The sequence below is a fragment of the Erinaceus europaeus genome, chromosome 2 (genome assembly GCF_950295315.1).
Source record: "Erinaceus europaeus chromosome 2, mEriEur2.1, whole genome shotgun sequence".
In the NCBI taxonomy this organism is placed as follows: Eukaryota; Metazoa; Chordata; class Mammalia; order Eulipotyphla; family Erinaceidae; genus Erinaceus; species Erinaceus europaeus.
Window position 1 is genome coordinate 193940783 of NC_080163.1, and position 20334 is coordinate 193961116.

The 20334-nt window shown below is 43.4% G+C and overlaps 1 protein-coding gene across 8 annotated transcripts in view; it reads left to right on the forward strand.

The window, feature by feature from the left end:
- The window catches only part of PRDM5 (PR/SET domain 5), a 181940-nt gene that overhangs the window by 106750 nt on the left and 54856 nt on the right, over window positions 1-20334 (forward strand). For 7 of the 8 annotated variants that reach the window (XM_060186090.1, XM_060186089.1, XM_060186092.1 and 4 more), the window contains 3 exons: window positions 7280-7373; window positions 10133-10293; window positions 15388-15481. In XM_060186090.1, coding sequence (XP_060042073.1) covers window positions 7280-7373; window positions 10133-10293; window positions 15388-15481 — 349 coding nt within the window. The remainder of the gene's footprint in view (window positions 1-7279; window positions 7374-10132; window positions 10294-15387; window positions 15482-20334) is intronic. The other variant, XM_060186091.1, reaches the window with a different exon arrangement.

A 20334-nucleotide genomic window follows, 5' to 3' on the forward strand; every position in this document is an offset into this window, starting at 1 on the left:
TGGTGCAAAGGACTGAACTGGGACTTTGGAGCCACAGGCTTAAGAGTCTCCTTTGCAGAACCATAATGATATCGACTTCCACCCGGAGAGTTTTTCTTTTTTAAGAGATATTCAACATGATAACCTCCAGTAAAGGAAAAGGGAAAAGGTGCCCTTCTGTCTTACATAACAATTTGTCTTCTTTTAGAAAATGCCAACATATCTCAACCACAGAAAACTAGAAATTTACAAATGAAAACTGTATGTTATAATTAAAATAGGCTGAAAAACAGTATTTACAATAGAAAAATGGGCTTTGAACCTTGTATACCATCTTGGATGTTTTATGTTTAAAATTAGAAACTTTAGTTTGCATCTGTTGTGTTGGAAAATAGATTGGCTTCATTTTTACTAGGGCTTCACTGGGAACATGTTACGGTTTTGGACAGTGCCATTTCAATATGGGCGGTGACTTAAACATACACATTTGCATAAATACACACACACACACACACACACACACACACACACACACATATGTCTCCAGAGTTGTTGCTGGGGCTCCGGTGCCTGCACGAATCCACTACTCTTGGAGGCCATTTTTTTCATCCTTGTTATTATTTATTGTTGTTGTTATTGCTGTCATTGTTGTTGGATAGGACAGAGAGAAATAGAGAGAGGAAGGGAAGACAGAGAGGGGGAGAGAAAGACAGACACCTGCAGACCTGCTTCAACACCTGTGAAGCAACTTCCCTGCAGGTGGGGAGCTGCGGGCTCAAACTGGGATCCGTATGCTGATCCTTGCGCTTCATGCCATTTGAACTTAACCCACTGCACTACCGCCCAGGCCCCCTGCATAAACATATTTTTACAGTAAGTTGCCTTCCTACTTATTTCTCTATCTCTCCAGACCAGTCATTTGTGATCCTGCCATCTTACTCTGTTCATTTTGTAAGAAAACTATCAATGGGGGTAGATAGCATAATGGTTATGCAAAGAAAACTACTGGGATTCACTTGTAGGGGCTGGGTTCCTTTGATATACATGGATTTAAACAGTTTTTGTTTAGGTGTCTGCTTGTACTTCAGAAATCTGCACTTGTCTCTCTTCTGGTGGCAAGTAAAGATCAGTATAAGATACCAACTTATCTGGCCATTTTGTTATCTAGCATACATGATACCCACTGGAGAAACTGATAGAGTTGGTGAATTGTGAAGAGGGGAGTTTTCGAAGTGGGTCTGCAAATTGCTGCTCCCCAGGAAAACTTGTCCAAGACTTGTGCAAGTGATTATTATTATTTGCCTCCAGGGTTATTAGGACTCAGTCCCTGCACTGCCAATCCACTGTTCCTGGAGGCCATTTTTTCCCATTTTTGTTGTTATTATTGTTGTTGTTATTTGCTGTTGTTGGATAGAAAAGAAAGAAATGGAGACTTCCCCAGAGACCCACCCTACTAGGGAAAGAGAGAGGCAGACTGGGAGTATGGACCGACCAGTCAACGCCCATGTTCAGTGGGGAAGCAATTACAGAAGCCAGACCTTCCACCTTCTGCAACCCACAACGACCCTGGGTCCATGCTCCCAGAGGGATAGAGAGTGGGAAAGCTATAAGGGGAGGGGGTGGGATTTGGAGATTGGGTGGTGGGAATTGTGTGGAGTTGTACCCCTCCTACCCTATGGATTTGTTAATTTATCCTTTCTTAAATAAAAAATAAATTAAAAAAAAAGAAAGAAATGGAGAGTGGAGGGGAACACAGGGAGAGAGAAAGATAGACACCTGCAGACCTGCTTCACCGCTTGTGAAGCGACTCCCCTGCAGGAGGGAAGCTGGGGGCTCGAACCAGGATCCTTAGACCACTGGTCCTTACACTTCATGCTATGTCCGCTTAACCTGGTGTGCTACCACTGGACCCCCCCAAGTGATTATTTCTTAGCAAGCCCCATTTGTTCAGATCACAGTGTTGTTAAGACCGTGAGAACTTTAGTAACTGCCTTCTTGGGTTTCTGGCTCTATACTGGTGGAATTGGAAGTGGAAAAGGTGGCTTGGCTTAAATGATAGGTTCTTGTCTGTGTTTTCTTGTACTATGCTTAAAGAAATCGATGTCTTTGTTACTTCTCCAGTGTCCACTCATTTTTGTGAGGAGTCCTTTGGAGGAAGCCAGTTATAAAACCAACAGTAAAAATGTAATCCACAGCCCTTGTAAACATCCAGATAACACACATTCCATGAGCTTTAAGTTTGTTCTATGATCCAGTGGGACAGTCATACACTCATGCAGACTTTAGGCTTCCACAGCAAAACTGCTTTTTTTGAGGATACTTCTAACACATATATTTCTAGGATATTTTCTCCAGATTTATGTTGTTGCTACGTATTTGCCCCTGAATTTTTATGTTTTTTTTTTAGTTTCTTTATTGGAGGATTAATGGTTACAGTCAACAGTAAAATACAATAGTTTATATATGCATAACATTTCCACATAACTATACAACCCCCACTAGGTCCATCATGTTCCAGGACCTGAACCCCTCCCCCCCCACCACAGAGTGGTTTACTTTGGTGCAAAACACCAATGCCCCTGAATCTTATGACAATTTAATTGCCTACCTAGCACGTTACCCTAAGAGAAGAAACACGATCTCCACTCAATGCTGCTATGAGTGTGCAGTGTATTACTTAGACAGTAAAGTGACCATTTTTAATTATGCATGGTCCGACTGGATATTTAATTCTCTTCCCAGGAAATGAATATTTGGTCTTCGTGTCTAGAAACTTGCTAATTTGGTAATTCCTGAAAATTATGCTAAAATCTTCTGAAGCATTTTTTTTTTGAGACACTTGAGTAGGCTTTCTAAATAGGGCCACAAAGTTTCTTCGGTAGATTCCACATCTGCAACAGTCATCAGACTGGGTGCATGAAAGGGATTGGTGCTTTTATAAAGTTACCTTTCTTAGACTTGTTCATTTGTTACATCGGCAGATGGTGGTATTATCACTGACTTGGCATTTAAATAGATTTTTCTGCAAGGGTAGGATGATGGCACTAAGAAGTCAGTAAAAGGTTTGACTCTCTTGAGAGGAGAAGTTGTAGGCTGAGACTCCTTTTAAAAAGCTGAACCTCATCTAGTAGTTGGAAAACATTTTCTAACTTGTAGGCAGACATCAGTTTCCTGTCATTTGTCTCCAGTAGATGGCCTGTTCGGGTATTTCTGTCATTGAATTTGGGAGTGCTCTATAGGCACTTAAATCCTGGGGACCCTGGCATTGGCACACCCAATTAAGCAATGATAGTACTAACCATAAGGATCCGAGTTTGAGCCCCCGGCTCCCCACCTGAAGGGGGGAATGTTTCACAAGCGGAGAAGCAGGACTTTCTTTTCTCTTGCTTTCTGTCTCCCCATCTCTCTCAATTTCTTTCTGTCTTATCCAATAAAGTGAAAAAAAAAAAAAAAAGGCCACCAGGAACAGTGGATTCATACTGCTGGCACAGAGGCCCAATAACCCTGAAGGCAAAAATAAAGGAGTGGGGGAGAGAGAGACTCTTGCCTTTATAGTTCAGTTGATGCTGAAATTTTTGCAATAAAAGTGTCTGTTTGTCTGGCTCTGCTCTGCTGTGAAGAGCTCAGGACATGTTAGGGATTCAGGCCAGCCACCTGGGTTGGGGCTTTGATTCAGTTAACGTAGGTATTAGGCTACTCAGACTCTTTTAACATCAAGCTACTGTGCCATATCTACAATTTCTTTCTATTTGATCTGGGTAAAAGAAAGAATGGGTTTGAGTGAGATAGCATTTTATTAAGAGTGAGGCAACCCTGTATTCCCATCTAGATGTTTCACAACTATAATAATTTGCTTTTACAATGATAAAACCTACTCATTGTGGAAAATCACAACATCTGGGCCAGGGAGACAGCATGCATATCTATGTTAATTTGAACACCTGAGAGGTGCTGGCTGGGAGACTTTTTTTTTGTGACTTTTTATTTCTTTATTGGGGGAATTAATGGTTTACAGTTGACAATAAAATGGTTTGTACATGTGTAACAGTTTTCAGTTTTCCACATAACAATCTAACCAACCCTTTATGTGGCATTTTTTAATGCAAAACAAAGATATTTAATTAGAAGTTTATGCCATTTTAGGATTTAATTGTACAGTCTCTTGACTTGAAATATTTTTTTATTGTTTACATTATTTTTTATTATTTTTATTTATAAAAAGGAAACACTGACAAAACCACAGGATAAGAGGGCTACAACTCCACACAATTCCCACCACCAGAACTCCGTATCCCATCCCTTCCCCTGATAGCTTTCCTATTCTTTATCCCTCTGGGAGTATGGACTCAGGGTCATTGTGGGATACAGAAGGTGGAAGGTCTGGCTTCTGTAATTGCTTCTCTGCTAAACATGGGTGTTGGCATGCTGATCCATATTTGCTGGGAGACTCTTGAGGGAAGCTCAGGTGATATTTCACCTTCTCTCTCACTGTGTCTCTAGCAAAAAAAAAAAAAAAAAAAAAGTGGCCAGAGAGAAACTGCTCATATGTGAGGCCTCAGCTACATACACAGGATGGGTGGGGTGGAGAAGGAAGGAGAGAGAAGGAAAACTAAAACATCAAAGAAAGGTTTAAAAGAAAGTGTAGACTCTCTCTGTTCTTGTAAATAAAGTTTTATTGAAACACACACACAAAAATGAAAGTGCAGAAACTTTGTCTCAAAGGCCACTCACTCTCCATATGCCATCAGGGCAGACCCTCCTCCGTGTTTTGTATGCATCCGCCTGAACTCTTGTCTGTGTGAGAACCTGTGTGTGGAGTAGTCAGTATTCTCTACCTGGCATGTTACGATCTGCTGCGATGCTCAAAACGTGGAGGATTTTCTACATCAGAGGAAAGAAGTTTATAAGATCTACTAGAACTTAGTGAATCTGTTTTATATGTTACAGACATTTAGGAGTTTGTCTTGTTTCTGGAGAGCCTTGCCAGCTATCTTTCTATAAAGGAGATTAATTAGTTATAGGGTTTGGACAATTTTGTTTTGCTTTGCTCCATGGAGCTGTAGCCCTCATTTCAAACTAAATCTCTTGTCTTTCACCCAAATGCTGACTCTGGAGAAAGCATTCCCATGACCCCTTTTTAAAAATGGCTCCCCCAGAGGTCACTGGTGACAGCTCTGTGATTAAGCACCTCCCCTGCAGATGTCAGACCCTGGGTTCATTCACTCTGGGCACATGACTCCCTCCCCCATTAAATAAAATTACAGGTCACTTGCCTTGATAGTTAGTGTACCTGGTCGGCTGTGCAGGAGACCCAGGCTCCAGCCCAACCCCTTCTGCACTGGAGAAAGTTTTGGTACTGTGGTACCTTTCTCTCCCCCATCTCTGTCTCTCCCTGAGAAAGTTAGTCTGGAATGGCCTTGGAAGTGGTGCAGTGGATAAGATTTTGAACTCAAAATCGAACCCAGCTCCTTGCTCAGGTCCTTGTGTTTAACCAGGTGCGCCACCTCCTGCCTCCCACCCCTCCTCTGATTCTCTTTCTACTCTCTCTCCCCTCAATAAATGAATTAAAAAAAAAATCAGATGTCAGCCTGAAGCAGTGAAGCCCGGAGTAAGCAATGATTTAAAAATAAGTAAATAAATAAATAAATAAATAACAATCTTGGGTTGTCGGAAAAATTAAGAGACATTTTTGCTTAGAAAAACAAAGAAATAATGAAATTGCTCTCCCATTGTCTGAAACATGTGTTGACCCCTTTCCCTACTTGATTTTCCTCCCTAACATCTATCAAATTTTATCTTTTAAAATAATGTTTTTAATGCTAGGGCCTTGCTCATGTGAGATACCGGCATCTCTGAAGCCCTTTTAAAAAAAAAAAAAAGTTTTATTGGATAGAACAGAGAGAAATGGAGAGGGAAGGGGAAGACAGAGAGGGGGAGAGAAAGATGAAAAAAAGATAGACACCTGAAGACCTGCTTTACCACCTGTGAAGCGACCCAACTGCGGGTGGGGAGCTGGGGGCTTGAACCGGGATCTTGAGCTTTTGTACTATGTACGCTTATCCTGACTCCCCCCCCACCCCCGAAACAGCTTTTCCATTCTCTTAAAGATACTTAGGTAAAGTGAGGGGGTGGGAGGCAGGCAATACACAGCACCACAGCACCATCCATGGAGCTGCCAGGTGCTGCTCCTCTTACCCCCAGGGCTCCCTTTCCCTTCCTTCCCCCTTCCCTTCCCTTCCCCTTTTCTTTTTGCCTCCAGGTTTATCGGCTATGAATCCACTGCACTTGGAGGCCATCTTTTTCCCATTGTTGTTACTGTTATTATTGTTCTTGTTATTGCTGTCTTTGCTGTTGGATAGGATAGACAGAAGTCGAGAGAAGAGGGGAAGAAAGAGAGGGGAAGAGAAAAAGACACCTGCAGACCTGCTTCATCACTTGTGAGGCAACCCCCCACCCCCTGCAGGTGGGGAGCCTGGGGCTTGAACTGGGCTCCTTACGCTGGTCCTTGTGCTTTGCACTATGCATGCTTAATCCCACGTGCTACCACCCAGCCTGTATGTTTTTGTTTATGTGTTTCATAGTGCTTTGCTGCATCTCTGTTTGACTGTTGGCAAGTTCCTGAAACCTTTGGAATCTCAGCTTTCTTATTTACAAAATGGGAGCCAGAATAGCATTCACTTAACCAAACTGTCCTTAGACCTAAAAGAAATAATCATGGAAAGTGTGTAATGTTATGAAATGCTTAAGAGATATTACCCGGGTCTAATTGTTATGCAAAAGCAAATGTTCCAGTTCAATTAAAATCATTTGAAGCTGTTCAGTGAGGTTGAGGGTACTTGCTCAGTGATGTTCACAAACCATGTTTGAGCCCTAGCCCCCTCTGCACTGGGGAAGGCGTTCATGCTCTCTCTCTCTCTTTCTCTCTCTCTCTGGCATAGTGTCTCTCTCTGTCTCTGTTTCTCTTGATCTGTCTGAAAAAGTTGACCCAGAGCAGTAAAGCCCCAGGGACAACAAAAAGAAAACATATCATTTCACTCTTCAAAGTAGATTCTGAGACATGCTGTGTTCCTGTTAGCAACTGCAGGTGATGGGGATTGCTATCTGCTCCCTCTCAGATTCATAGTTTAAAAGCAGAGTCATCTTTCTCCAGTGAGCATGGTATGTTTAACGTGTTGATGATTATTGATGGGAGAAGGTCACCTACTCATCTTCCCTTTCTCCCCATAATGAGTCCAGACTTCAGTTACTGTAACAGCTGGATGGTTCCAGAGCTTCCTGACTCAGTCTCTTCCATCTGCAGACCCACTCGGAAGAGAAACCGTTCCAGTGTGAGGAGTGCAAAGCTTTGTTCCGGACTCCATTTTCCTTACAGAGACACCTGCTCATCCATAACAGTAAGTCCCTCACCCTGCAGCCAGTGGCAACAAGAGGAGTCCGCCCTCTTCCTTGTTCTGAGAACTTTGGAGACAGCAGGCATTGCAGAAGGGAGCCTACAGTCCTAGGCCCGTGTCATCTGCTCTTAGAGATAAAAGGACTGTGGTGCTCTGCCTTTCGCCTTTCCTTGCTTTATGCCTGCCGCCAATGATCATTTTAGGAGACGTTTCCTTTGATGTCCTTGCTTGCTGTTATTTAAAGTTTGACTGTCAGAACCTTCCTCTGGTTGGGTGAATTATTTCTGAGGCTTGTTAGGAAACAGACGCTTTATCCTTTTCAAATAGAACCGTTCAGGAAATTGAACTGACTCTTGAAAGCATGCAGACTCTGACATGAACTTCTGAGTCCACGGACTTTGAGAGTTGGAAAGGATCAGAGTCCACCTTTAAGTGAACCTCCTCACCAGAGGGGAACTAAGGAAATTGAGACTGAGAGAGTAGCAGTGATGCTCTGAGGACTCCCTAGCACTGGGGTGCCAGCCAGTCCTTTGTGAGTGAGAGCAGTGCCTTACTTCCCTTACTTGCTGGCTGCCTTTGGGATCTCCCTCCTTTCTGCAGGTATACCGCCGCCCCCCGCCAAAACTTTTGCATTAAGTTCTACACTTCTACACCATGGAAGTCAGCCTGTTAGTGAGACCCAGAGGTAGTTTTGGAATCACATAGTTTATTGTCGCCTTGCTGGAGAACTGCCTGTTTTGTTGTTGTTGTTGTTTTTAAAGGGAAGGTGCTACTCTCAAACTCAGTTTTTGTTTATTTTGTTTTGCCTCCACGGTTATCGCTGGGGTTCGGTGCCTGCACTACAAATCCACTGTTCTTGCTGGCCATCTTTTTTCTGTTGTTGTTGCTGCTTCCATTGTTATTGTTGAATAGAACATAGAGAAATTGAGAGAGGAGGGGAAGAGAGAGGGGGAGAGAAAGACAGACACCTGAAGAACTGCTTCACTGTCTGAAGTGAAAGGATAGGGCAGCGAGAAATGGAGAGGGGAGGTTGAGAGAGTGAGAGAACAAACACCTCATCACAGACCACTGCAAACGTCAACCCGGCTTTGACCTAGCACGTTATGATTGGGTCCTCCTCAATCGCTATCGAACAGGCCATGGCCGGTGCGCCGCTATGTTCCATCGCTGGGGAGCCAGAGACGACCCGAATTGCCCCTGCGGCTACAGACAGACTATGACCCACATAGTCAATGACTGCCACCTCTCCAGATTCAAAGGAGGTCTCGGAACTTTACATCAGGCTCAACCTGACGCTGTTGATTGGCTACGGAAGAAGGGCAAATGCTAGAAGAACTGTCTGAAGTAACTCCCCTCCAGGTGGGGCTGGGGGCTCAAACCAGGAACCTTACACAAGTCCTTGTGCAGTTAACCAGCTGCACTACCGCCTGCCTCCCTAATTTTTTTTTTATGTCATAAAAGACAGAAGCCAGACACCATTTTTGTGCTGGGGATTAAGCTGGGGACCTCAGGCCTGCAAACTCAGAGCTTCACTACTTCGTCACCTCCTGAGTATTAAGAATTGTGTTTAGAAGTTCTGTTGGCCTTCTGACTCCAAAAATGAAGACTCACCTGTTGTAATCACTTTGGTGATAGCAGAGATTTTCAAATACATTTTTAAATACTGCAGGGTTCTAGTTAGCTACCTGATTTTAAGATGGAGTAAAAATATGGTAAGTTCAAGGCAAAAGAATACACAAAACCAGTGGCCTGCAGTGGTGCCCCCGGTTAGGCGCTCATATCACCATGCACAAGGATCCAGGTTCAAGCCTCTTGCTCCCCACCTGTAGCAGGGGGCACTTCACAAGCAGTGAAGCAGGCCTGCAGGTGTCTCTCTTTCTCCCTCTCACTCTCTCAACCTCCCCTCTCCATTTCTCTCTGCCCTATCCAATAAAAGGGGGGGGGGGAATATATGAAATCATATATATACAATCTCATCTCATAATTTAAAATTTATGGGGCCAGGAAGTAGCTCACCTTGTAAGGTACATACCTCACCAGGCCTTGCTTAAGTCTCCCCCTCCTATGAAATTTCAGCAAATTTCAAGTGTGTGTGTGTGTGTGTGTGTGTGTGTGTGTGAGAGAGAGAGAGAGAGAGAGAGAGAGAGCAGAGCACTGCTCTGCCTCTTATGACTTTCTGTTTGAATTGCTCTTTTTTTTAAGAGAGAGATTCAGTGATGTAATCTCTCTCTTTTTTAAAAGATTTATTTATTTTAACCAGAACACTTTCAACACTGGCTTATGATGATGTGGGGGACTGAACCTTGGACTTTGAAGCCTCAGGCATGAGAGTCTCTTTGCATAACCATTATGCTATCTACCTCCACCCTCATTGCTTTTTTTTTTTTTAATGTGCTTTATGACTCAAGCCTGGCACAACAAGGCATGCACTCTGCTTCTGAGTTGTTTCATAGTTCCTGTAAAGCATAGTTTAAAAGGCAGTTTCTCACCTCCTTAGAACATGAGTTTACCCCATCCATGTGTTTTCCAAGTCAAAGAAGCTGAGAACACAAAGAAGGTTTTGCCCTGCTCACTGGCGAGTTACCAAATTGGAAACCGACTTCCAAGGAGAAAAGTCCCCTTTAAGGCCGTGACAGATGGCTCCTAAGTTAGAAAGCTGACTTTGGGGACGGAACACCGACTTGGGTTTATGGCAGGGGGTCAAGGGGCAGCTGGGCTCTGCCATGACAGCCTGTGTTTCTCTGATTTGATTTCTCCCTAAGGCGAGAGGACTTTCAGGTGTCACCACTGTGAGGCAGCCTTTAAAAGGAAGGACACCTTGAGTGTGCACATCCAGGTGGTCCATGAAAGACACAAGAAGTACAGGTGTGAGCTGTGCAACAAGGCTTTTGTGACACCATCAGTCCTTAGGAGCCACAAGAAGGTGAGTGGCTTAGTTTGAATGGATCACTTCTCTTAGTTTGAATGGATCACTCACTTAGACAATAGTCCTGTGTATTTAATGAACAGGTGATCAGTTTCATATTACCAGTGTAATTACTCCCTATGACAAGGACTTTGCGATTTCTCTTTTTTTTAAATCTTTATTTATTGTTGAATAGAGACAGAAATTGAGAGAAGAAGGGAAGATACAGAGTGAGAGAGACAGAGACATTCACCGTTTGAGAAGCTTTCCCCCTGCAGGTGGGGACCAGGGACTTGAACCTGGGTCCTTGCACACTGCAATGTGTGTGGTAACCAGGTGCTCTACCACCCAGCCCCTATATACAGTTTTTGTGCAACCTTACACTAATACAGAAAGAATTGGTGCCAAGAATTTGTGATTTCTATCAGTGCTTACCTATAGTTCTGACATTTTAATATTCCTTGTCTTAAAATTAGAATTCTGTACCTTGTATTAAGATAAGCATTTTGATACATTTATTTGCCATCAGTGCTATCACTAGGGGTTGTAACTACAAGAGTCTGCCTCTCTCAGCAGTTCTCTCCTCCTCCTCCTCTTTCCATACAAGGTGAGAGACAGGGAGAGGTTGAGAGGGAAGAAGACATCCCATAGCACTGCTCCATCACTCATAAAGCTTTGCAGGGGTTCCCCTATGATGGCCAGGGACTTACGCTCATGTCCTTGCACATGGTAAAGAGTGTGCTCCATCAGGAGAACCCTCTCCAGGTCCCATCTGTGTATTTTTGATTACACCAAAGGAACACTTTGATTCTTAGGTCACACATATGTGTGACCAACGAAATACATGTGTTGAAATACTTATGTGGCAGCAAGTGAAATCTTGCGCATTTTATAAAGAGAATGCAAATAGATGTATGGCTACCTAGTTGGAATCCTCTAGTATTTCAATAATAGGTATATGCAGCTTATTTCTTTTTGACTTTATTTAATCTGTTTGAGCAGAGAGACCTTCAGAAGGGAGGGGTAGAGGGAGGGAGAGACAGAGACACCTATAGCACTGTTCTCTAGCTTGTGAAGCTTTGTCCCTGCAGGTGGAGACCTGGGGCTTGAACCCACATGGCAATATGTGCTTAACCAGGTACACCGCCACCCAGCCTCTACATGCAGTTTCTAAGCAACCTTACACTGATCCAGAAAGAACTGAGGCCAGCAAGATAGTGATAGCTCACCTGACAGGGTGCCTGCTTTGCCAGGCACATGACCTCAGTTTAAGCCTTACCCCCCACTGCATCAGGGGCAAGTTTCAATACTGTAGTGTTTTTCTCCCCATCGCTCTGTCTCTTTTTTTTTTTTTTTTTGCCTCCAAAGTTATTGCCAGGACTCGGTGACTGCACCAGGAATCCACTGCTCCTGGAGACCATTTTTTCCCCTTTGTTGCCCTTGCTGTTTTATCACTGTTGTGGTTATTACTGTTTTTGTTGTCACCGTAGTTTGATAGGACAGAGAGAAATAGAGAGAGGAGGGGAGACAGATGGGGAGGGAAAGATAGACACCTGCAGACCTTCACCACTTGTGAAGGGACTCCCCTGCAGGGGGGGAGCCAGGGGCTCGAACTGGGATCCTTACACCGGTCCTTGGGCTTTGCGCCACATGCACTTAACTCGCTGCACTACTGCCTGACTCCCCTCTTTCTATTTTTAAACTGTTGACTGAGAGCAGTGAGACCCCAGTGATGACAAATAAATAAATAAATGCTATATTTTGCCTTTCTGTCAAGTAATGAGAATATAGGTCTGTTCTCTATGTTAAGATGTCACATCATTGTCTTTAAACTGCACAATAATCTAGGCTATGGGAGCAGGGCTCTCTCTGAAGTGTAAAGAATGTGTGTGAACTGTTTGATAGTGGAGCTAGTAAGTGAAAATGGTAGGTTATGTGCCTGCCACGTGCAGAATCAAACTGATGTCTGTTGCAGAGTGGCTTTGGCTAGTGTAGATTGCACTCTGTCTGAAACCCAAGTACAGTGCAAATCATGAACAAGGGGCCAGGCGGTTACCACCTGGTTAAGTTCACACACTGCAATGAGCAAAGAACCAGGTTCAAGCCCCTGGTCCCCACCTGCAGAGGGAAAGCTTCACAAATGGTGGAGCAGGGCTGCAGATAGATGTCTCTCTGTCTCTCCTCGCTCTCTCTCTTTTGCCTCCAGGGTTACTGCTGGGGCTCGGTACCTGCACTAATCATCCACTGCTCCTGAGACCATCTTTTCTATTTTTTTTTTTTTTTTTGTATAGGACAGAGAGAAATTGAGAAGGGAGGGTAAGACAGGGAGAAAGATAGATACCTGCAGACCTGCCTTACTGCCTGTGAGGTGATCCTCCTGCAGGTGGGGAGCTAGGGGCTCAAACTGGGATCCTCTCACAGTACCTTGCACTTCGTACTGTGTGTGTGTGTGTGTGCTGAACCTGGTACTCTACTACACGACCCCGTCTCTCTCCTTCTCTGTCACCCCCCTCTCCTCTCAATTGCTATCCATACCACTGAATAATATATAGATAAAATGAAAATAAATAAATAATCATTTACAAGAGAGAAATTCCCAAGGGACACTGATATTGACTAGAGTACCTAGCTTAGAAGTCTTAAAAGTTAAGAGATAAGCAGAGGCTGGATGGTGACACACCTGGTAGAGTGCACACATTGTTAGCACTCATCACCCTGAGGAGGACCCAGGCTCGACCTCCTGGTCCTTGCCTGCTGGGTAGGGGGACGTTCACGAGACATTGTGTGGTGCTGGTGCTGCAGGGGTTTTCCCTTCTCTCTGTTCCTGCCCCCCTGCCCCCTATGCTAATGCTTTGCCTACGTGTTAGGGTGAGCAAGGAAATTAGCAGAAATTCTACAGTGTGCTAAGGGATATACAGAGCCCTGCAGCAGCTGCCTCTTCTCTCTTCTTTTACCTTCATGTGCTTTTGAAAAGCATTCACTTTGAGGAGTAGTTCTCACCCCTCTTTTACTGGAAAAGCCTCTTTTTCCTTTGTTGTTGAATTCATCTAATTGGGGCTTAATGACTTACAGTACAGTTGTTGACACACAGCTATAGTTGCTCATCTCCCTATGATAGATGTCTGGAAAACTCTCTCACCCCCAGCTTAGGTCCTTTTCCACCATCAGGCACCAGGACTCCAAAGACCACTGCCCCTACTCCTTTCCCAGAGTCCTTTGCTTTGGGGCAATACACCAAACCCAGTCCAAGTTTTACTTTACTTTTTCTCTCTGTCCTTGTTCCTTCAGTTCTGCATATGAGTGAGACCATATGTATCCATCCTTCTCTCTTTCTCTCTCTCTCTCTTTTGAAATCATTTAACAAGATTTATTCAAGCTTCATCCAAGATGAGGGGAAGCAGATGACTTCATCATTCTTAACATTTTTAACAGCTGAATAGTATTCCATTGCGTATATGTACCACAACTTTCTTTTTTGAAATTTTTTTATATTTATTTTCCCTTTCGTTGCCCATGTTGTTTTTTATTCTTGTAGTTATTATTGTTGTCATCGTTGTTGGACAGGACAGAGAGAAATGGAGAGAGGAAGGGAAGACAGAGAGGAGGAGAGAAAGATAGACACCTGCAGACCTGCATCACTACCTGTGAAGTGAGTTCTCTGTAGGTGGGGAGCCAGAGGCTTGAACCGGGATTCTTCCGCCAGTCATTGCACTTCATACCACCTGTGCTACCACCCAGACTCCCTGTACCACAACTTTTTTAGCCACTCATCTGTCCTTGGACATCTGGTTTAATAACCCAAAGTTGGAATGGCCTTTTTGTTGTTGTTAGGATAACTTCTCTCCTGTGAGATAAATTGAAAATGCTTTGTCTCTTTAGAGTGGCCTTTAAAAATTTTTTAAATTTTTTTTTCTGATTTTTTTTTCTTTTTTTTCTTCTTTTTTTAAAATTTTATTTATTTATTCCTTTTTGTTGCCCTTGTTGTTTTTTTATTGTTGTAGTTATTATTGTTGTTGTCGTTGTTGGATAGGACAGAGAGAAATGGAGAGAGGAGGGGAAGACAGAGAGGAGGAGAGAAAGATAGACACCTGCAGACCTGCTTCACTGCCTGTGAAGCGACTCCCCTGCAGGTGGGGAGCCGGGGTTCGAACCGGGATCCTTATGCCGGTCCTTGTGCTTTGCGCCACCTGCGCTTAACCCGCTGCTCTACAGCCCGACTCCCATTCTGATTTTTTTATTATCTTTATTTGATAAAGACAGCCAGCAATCTAGAGGGGTGCAGAGATAGAGGGGAGAGAGACAGAAGAAACACCTGCAGCACTGCTTCACCACTCGCGAAGCCTTTCCCCTGCAGCTGGGTACCAGAGGCTTGAACCCATGTCCTTGTGCATGGTAACAGACGCACTCAGCCACGCGTGCCACCACCCAGCCGCCCCCTCCCTTTTTTTCTTTGAACTCTTAGCATCTTACTGTATCTCACTTGGATGATCCTTGCTCCCAGATTCAAGCTAGGTTGAGGGCAAGGGTGTTCTTTCAAAGAAGCTACTCACTTCGCACCTGCTAATTTTGAAGGTCAAGTCAGATTTCTGTTCCCTTTTGCTCAGTGGTAACAGCCGTTCGTTCAGTCAGACAAGCCTGATGCAGGAAGCAGATTCAGGTGAATTCTGTCCTTAAGAGTTAAACACACCCAGAAAAATAGGGAAAAAATCCTTCTAGGGGAGGGTTTCTTGGCAGCAGGCAGTGGCAGCTGTGTCGCCTGTTTTGAGTCTCTGGTTGTGCTAGCAGTTACTGGTTTCCTTGACCTTAATCATTTTTTAACTGCGGACCCATAAAAGCTTGAAAAGTAAACTGCAGAATTATTTTCAAATTAGCACTAATTCACCATTCTGAGGTCTTTCTAAGCCTGGTGGGAATTCTCATGATAAATTGCTTTAAATCTCAGTGTGATATTAAATCATTTTAGTGAAACATAATCCTCGAAGGAAAAAAAAAAGGAGGATTTGCCAGTGTCAGAAGCACTTTATCTTTTTTTTCTCTCTCTCTCTCTTTTTTTTTTTTTTTTTGCCTAATTCTTTATATTTTGTCTCGGCCTTCTTCCTTCTTTTCATGTAGACGCATACAGGAGAGAAGGAGAAGATCTGCCCATATTGTGGCCAAAACTTTGCCAGCAGCGGGACCCTGAGGGTCCACATCCGCAGCCACACAGGTATGTCAGTTATAACCAGAGCCATCCGGAACTAGAAGCTTCACCATGGTCACCCCAGAGCTCCCAGGTTAAGAATGAATCTGGACCGTCTTCTCACCCATCAAATATTATGAAAATCCAGACCTTCAGGCTTGAGCAGTGTTGACAAAGTGTATGTTCTCAGACAGAGCTCAGCGTCTAATGTGGAAATAGTTGTGATTGGCATTCAGTCGCAGCAGAACTATGTGATTTACCATCTCTGCCGTTCTAGTGGAGGGAGTGGGGAATAGCGTTTCTCTTTTCACGGCAAGTTCAACAAGGGCTTCCTCCTCTTAAAAGCACCTCCTGGAACTCACATCAGTTGTGACCTCTTACAGTTTTTCAAAGCCCACGGAATGTGGCTGGAATGTTCTAGCATTTCGTTGGCTGATCCAAGGGTGGTATAGCTGTCAGACCTCCTGTGTGCTGCTGTGGATTGCTTTCTGTCTGTTCTTCTTTTCTTTTTTCTTTTTTTTTTTTTTTTTTTGGCCTCCAGGGTTATCTCTGGGGCTCGGGGCCAGCACTCTGAATCCACTGTTCCTGGTGGCTATTTTTCTGTTTTATTGGTTAGGATGGAGAGAAACTGAAAAAAGAAGAAAAGAGAAAGAGAGACACTTGAATACCTGCTTCACCATTTATGAAGTGTCCCCCCCCACCCCTGCAGGTGGGGAGCCAGAGGCTCAAACCTGGATTCTCATGCGAGTCCTTGTGCTTAGTGCTACATGCGCTTAACCATGTGCCCTACCGCCTGGCCCCACTTTCTCTTCATTTCTTAGAGCTTCCTGTGCACTTTTTCCAATGGATGAGGGTTGTGCTTTAATAGGTGAATATTCTATTCTTAATAGACCTTCGTCTGGATTCTTTCTTACTAGGTAGTTGTTGGGAAAGACCTGAAAGAATACTCATAATTTTGATAGCCAGGTGATTTTACAGGACTCTAAAAACATTTTCAGTGGCTGACCTGGGTGTGGTGAACTGTGTCACTGGATCACATAGCCTTAGCTTCTGATTTCTGAGCCAATAGTATCTGTCTTTACCATTTTCTCCCCAGATGTTAGCACAAGGTCTAGCTCAGGTGGGTGAAGGGATGTCAGCCTAAGTAGGTCATAAAATCAACACTGTGGTTATTATATGTGGGTAGAGGAAAAGGCAGCAGTGAGACATAAGTTCTTCTTTTTAAAGACTTACCTAACAGTATTTCTTTTTAATACAAACCAGAAGATTACATTAAAGTGAATTTTAGAAACCATTTTGCTAGGGATTAATACAGTTGTTGGCACCTGGGTGCAATTTTGTCTCTGCTTTCCAGCCTCAGACCTTTCCCACCATCATCAACCGGGACCCTAACTTAAAATATTTATTGACGTAAGAGGGGACAAACTGAACTCTGGCATATTCAGTATCAAGGATTGAACCTGGGACTTCATGCAAGCAAGTCATGCGGTCTGCCCACTGAGCTTCCTCCCCTGGCAACCACAAACTGTTCAGCAGCTTCCATGTGTCTGGGTCTGCTTATGCATTCAGTTTATTTATTTCTAAAAATATTTTTTTTATTTATTTATTTTCCTTTTTGTTGCCTAGTTTTTATCATTGTTGTGGTTGTTATTATTGTTGTTCTTGATGTCATTGTTGCTGGATAGGACAGAGAAATGGAGAGAGGAGGGGAAGACAGAGAGGAGGAGAGAAAGACACCTGCAGACCTGCTTCACCGCCTGTGAAGTGACTCCCCTGCAGGTGGGGATCTGGGGTCCTGGGATCCTTAACGCGGGTACTTGCGCTTCATGCCATGTGCGCTTAGCCCGCTGGACTACTACTGCCTGACCTTCTAGTTTCTTTATTTTATTTTATTTTATTTTATTTTATTTTATTTTATTTTATTTTATTTTATTTTTGCCATCATTGGGGCTTCATTGCATTTGAGCTGACTTTTTCAGATGAAAGAGACAGAGAGGGGCCAGGTGGTGCTACACCTGGTTGAGTGTACCTGTTAACAGTGCACAAGGACCCAGGTTTGAGTCCTGGTCCTAACCTGCAGGGAGGAAGCTTCACGAGTAGTGAAGCAGTGCTGCAGGTGTCTCTCTGTCTCTCTCCCTCTCTATCACCCCCTACCCTCTCAATTTGTGACTGTCTTTATCCAATAAATAAATAAAGTTAACCAAAAAGAAAGAAAGAAAGAAAGAAAGAAAGAAAGAAAGAAAGAAAGAAAGAAATCTAAAACCAAAGAAAAAGAAAGAGACAGAGAGAGGAAGACAACACAGCACTGACTGGGCTCAAATTTGGTATGTGTCTTTGGGGGAACAAGTAAGGTAAAAGCAACAAAGAGATTCTTGACCAATGAAGATGGGGATCCAGAGATGATAATGGCCGGATAACTTGTCTCATTTAACTGGGGCATTTCTTGCTCCTAATTGCTCAGATGGCCATTACTTCAAATGCCAAAGATTCAAGGGAACGTGAGTCCTAGAAATACAAGAGTTGCTGTGAAGAATCCTTTTTTTTTTTTTTTTTTTTCTTTTTCTGGCAGGGGCCAGGCGGCAGCACATCTGGTTAAGCTCACACAGTACTAAGCACAAGGACCTGCGCAAGGAGCTGGATTCGGGGCTCCTCACCTGCAGGGGAGATGCTTCACAAGCTTATGATTCACATCCCTGTCAAAACAGTGCCTTGGTTATAACTAGTGAACCTGTGCTGACACATTATCACCCATAAGTGAATAAAGGGTTCACTCTCCTGCATTCTGTGGTTTGACCAGTGTGGAGTGGCATGTGTCTAGCACTGTGACATTACACAGAGCAGTTTCCTTGCTCTGACATCTGCTCTGTCTATCCCTAAGCCTCAGCTACTGCCAGCTGTGTACTCTTTTATTTCTCAATGGTTGTTAGTTGAACATACTTCTTATGTCTAGGTGGACATTCTGGTGAGGTTAATGTACACTTCACTGCAAAGCAATGTGATGAGATTTTTTTTTCTTGCCTCCAGTGTGATCATGGTGCCTGCACTATGAATCCATTGCCTCTGGCAGCCATCTTTTTTCCATTGTTGTTGTTGCTGTTATTGTTGTTGCTGTTGCTGCTGCTGTTGTTGCTGGATAAAACAGAGAGAAATCGAGAGAGGAAGGGAAGGCAGAGAGGGGGAGAGAAAGATAGACACCTGTCGACCTGCTTTACCGTATATGAAGTGACCCCCTGCAGGTGGGGAACCAGTGGCTCGAACCAGGATCCTTGCGCTTTGCACTAATGTGCACTTAACCTAGTGTGCCACCACCTGGCTGCCAATGTGATGAGATTTTTATGGATTTAATAATGGACCTTTCATGGCTTTTTCCCCACTTTGTTGAAGGAGTTGATTTCACTTTGTTTTTGTAGTAATCAAACTGTCAACAATTTGGGAAGTTCACTCCCCTTTTTATAACAGCAAATGACACCGGATTTTATGAAGAGGGAAATGACTTTGATTTATGTTTGTTTTTCCTCCCAGTTCACCAGTTGTCACCTTTTATCATTTCCCACGAGAATAGTGACAAAATTGCTTTATGTAGCATTGAAGCAGATTCCATCCTATTAATTTTCTTAGAACAGATTTTATTTTATTGATTTATGCTGAATAGTCCTCTTGTAAGACAATCATAATTTAGCTCTAGAACTTGTACCTGTCTGTTAGTTTGGGGAGGAATCTTAATTTTTGTCTCTCATGTTATTTATTTGTTAATAGGATCTATGAAAACATTAAAACCTTATTTAGTCTTTCATATTTTTGGCTGATTTTGTGCTTTTTCAATATTTATGTTTGTTTATTAGGTGAAGACAGTGAAACAGAGGGAAGGGAAGATAGAGAAAGAGACAGATATAGAGAGAGACATCTGCAGCCCTGCTTCACTACTTACGAAGCTTTCCCCCTGCATGTGGGAGCCAGGGGCTTGAACCTGGATCCTTGTACACTGTAATGTGTGTGCTTAACCAGGTGCTGCACTGCCTGGTCCCTGATTTTACTCTTAACTAACCTGCCAGTTGTATATCCTGGCTTTGCTCCCCCCCCCCTTTCTTCTCTGTTCATTCTTTGGTTTAGCTGTTATGCCCATTACCCTGTTTGGCGCTACTAGGGTAAAACTTAACAAAATAGTAGTTTTGTTTGCCCAGTAACTTCTTTATATATTATTTATTTATTTATTATTGGATAGAGACAGAAATTGAGATGGGAGTGGGAGATAGTGAGGGAGAGATACTGAGAGACACCTGCAGCCCTGCTTCACCACTTGTGAAGCTTTCCCTTTGCTGGTTGTGACCAGGTGCTTGAACCTGGGTCCTTGTGAACTGTAATGTGTACACTTAACCATGTCCACCACTGCCTGGCTCTTGCCCACTAACATTAAGCATGTTCACTTTTCTTCAACCTTGTATCCTCTGATTCTGTATTATTCATAGATGATTAGGATAAAAACATGGTGGTAGATGTTGACATGACATAGTGCTAATTTTGTTGTCACTGTCACCAGGACTTCACCAGTCTGGGATATTTTTTTTCTTTTTCCAGAGAGAGACAGAAATATATGGAGAGGGAGGGGCACAACACTTAAGGCTTCCTCCAGTGCAGTGGAAGCTGGTTTTGAACCGGATCACATGCATGGCAAAGTAGATGCATTATTTGGGTGAGCTCTTTTGCTAACCTGACATTGCTTTTCTGGATTCATTAAAGGAGAATGCTTTTGGCTTTTCAAGTAGGAAGGAATTTTGAAAAGTTAACCTCATTCAAACCTTTTACTTGAACTTGGGCCCAGCAAAATACAGGGGTTTGCTGATTTCAACCAAGACTTAGACCCTTTCCAAAGTATCACATTA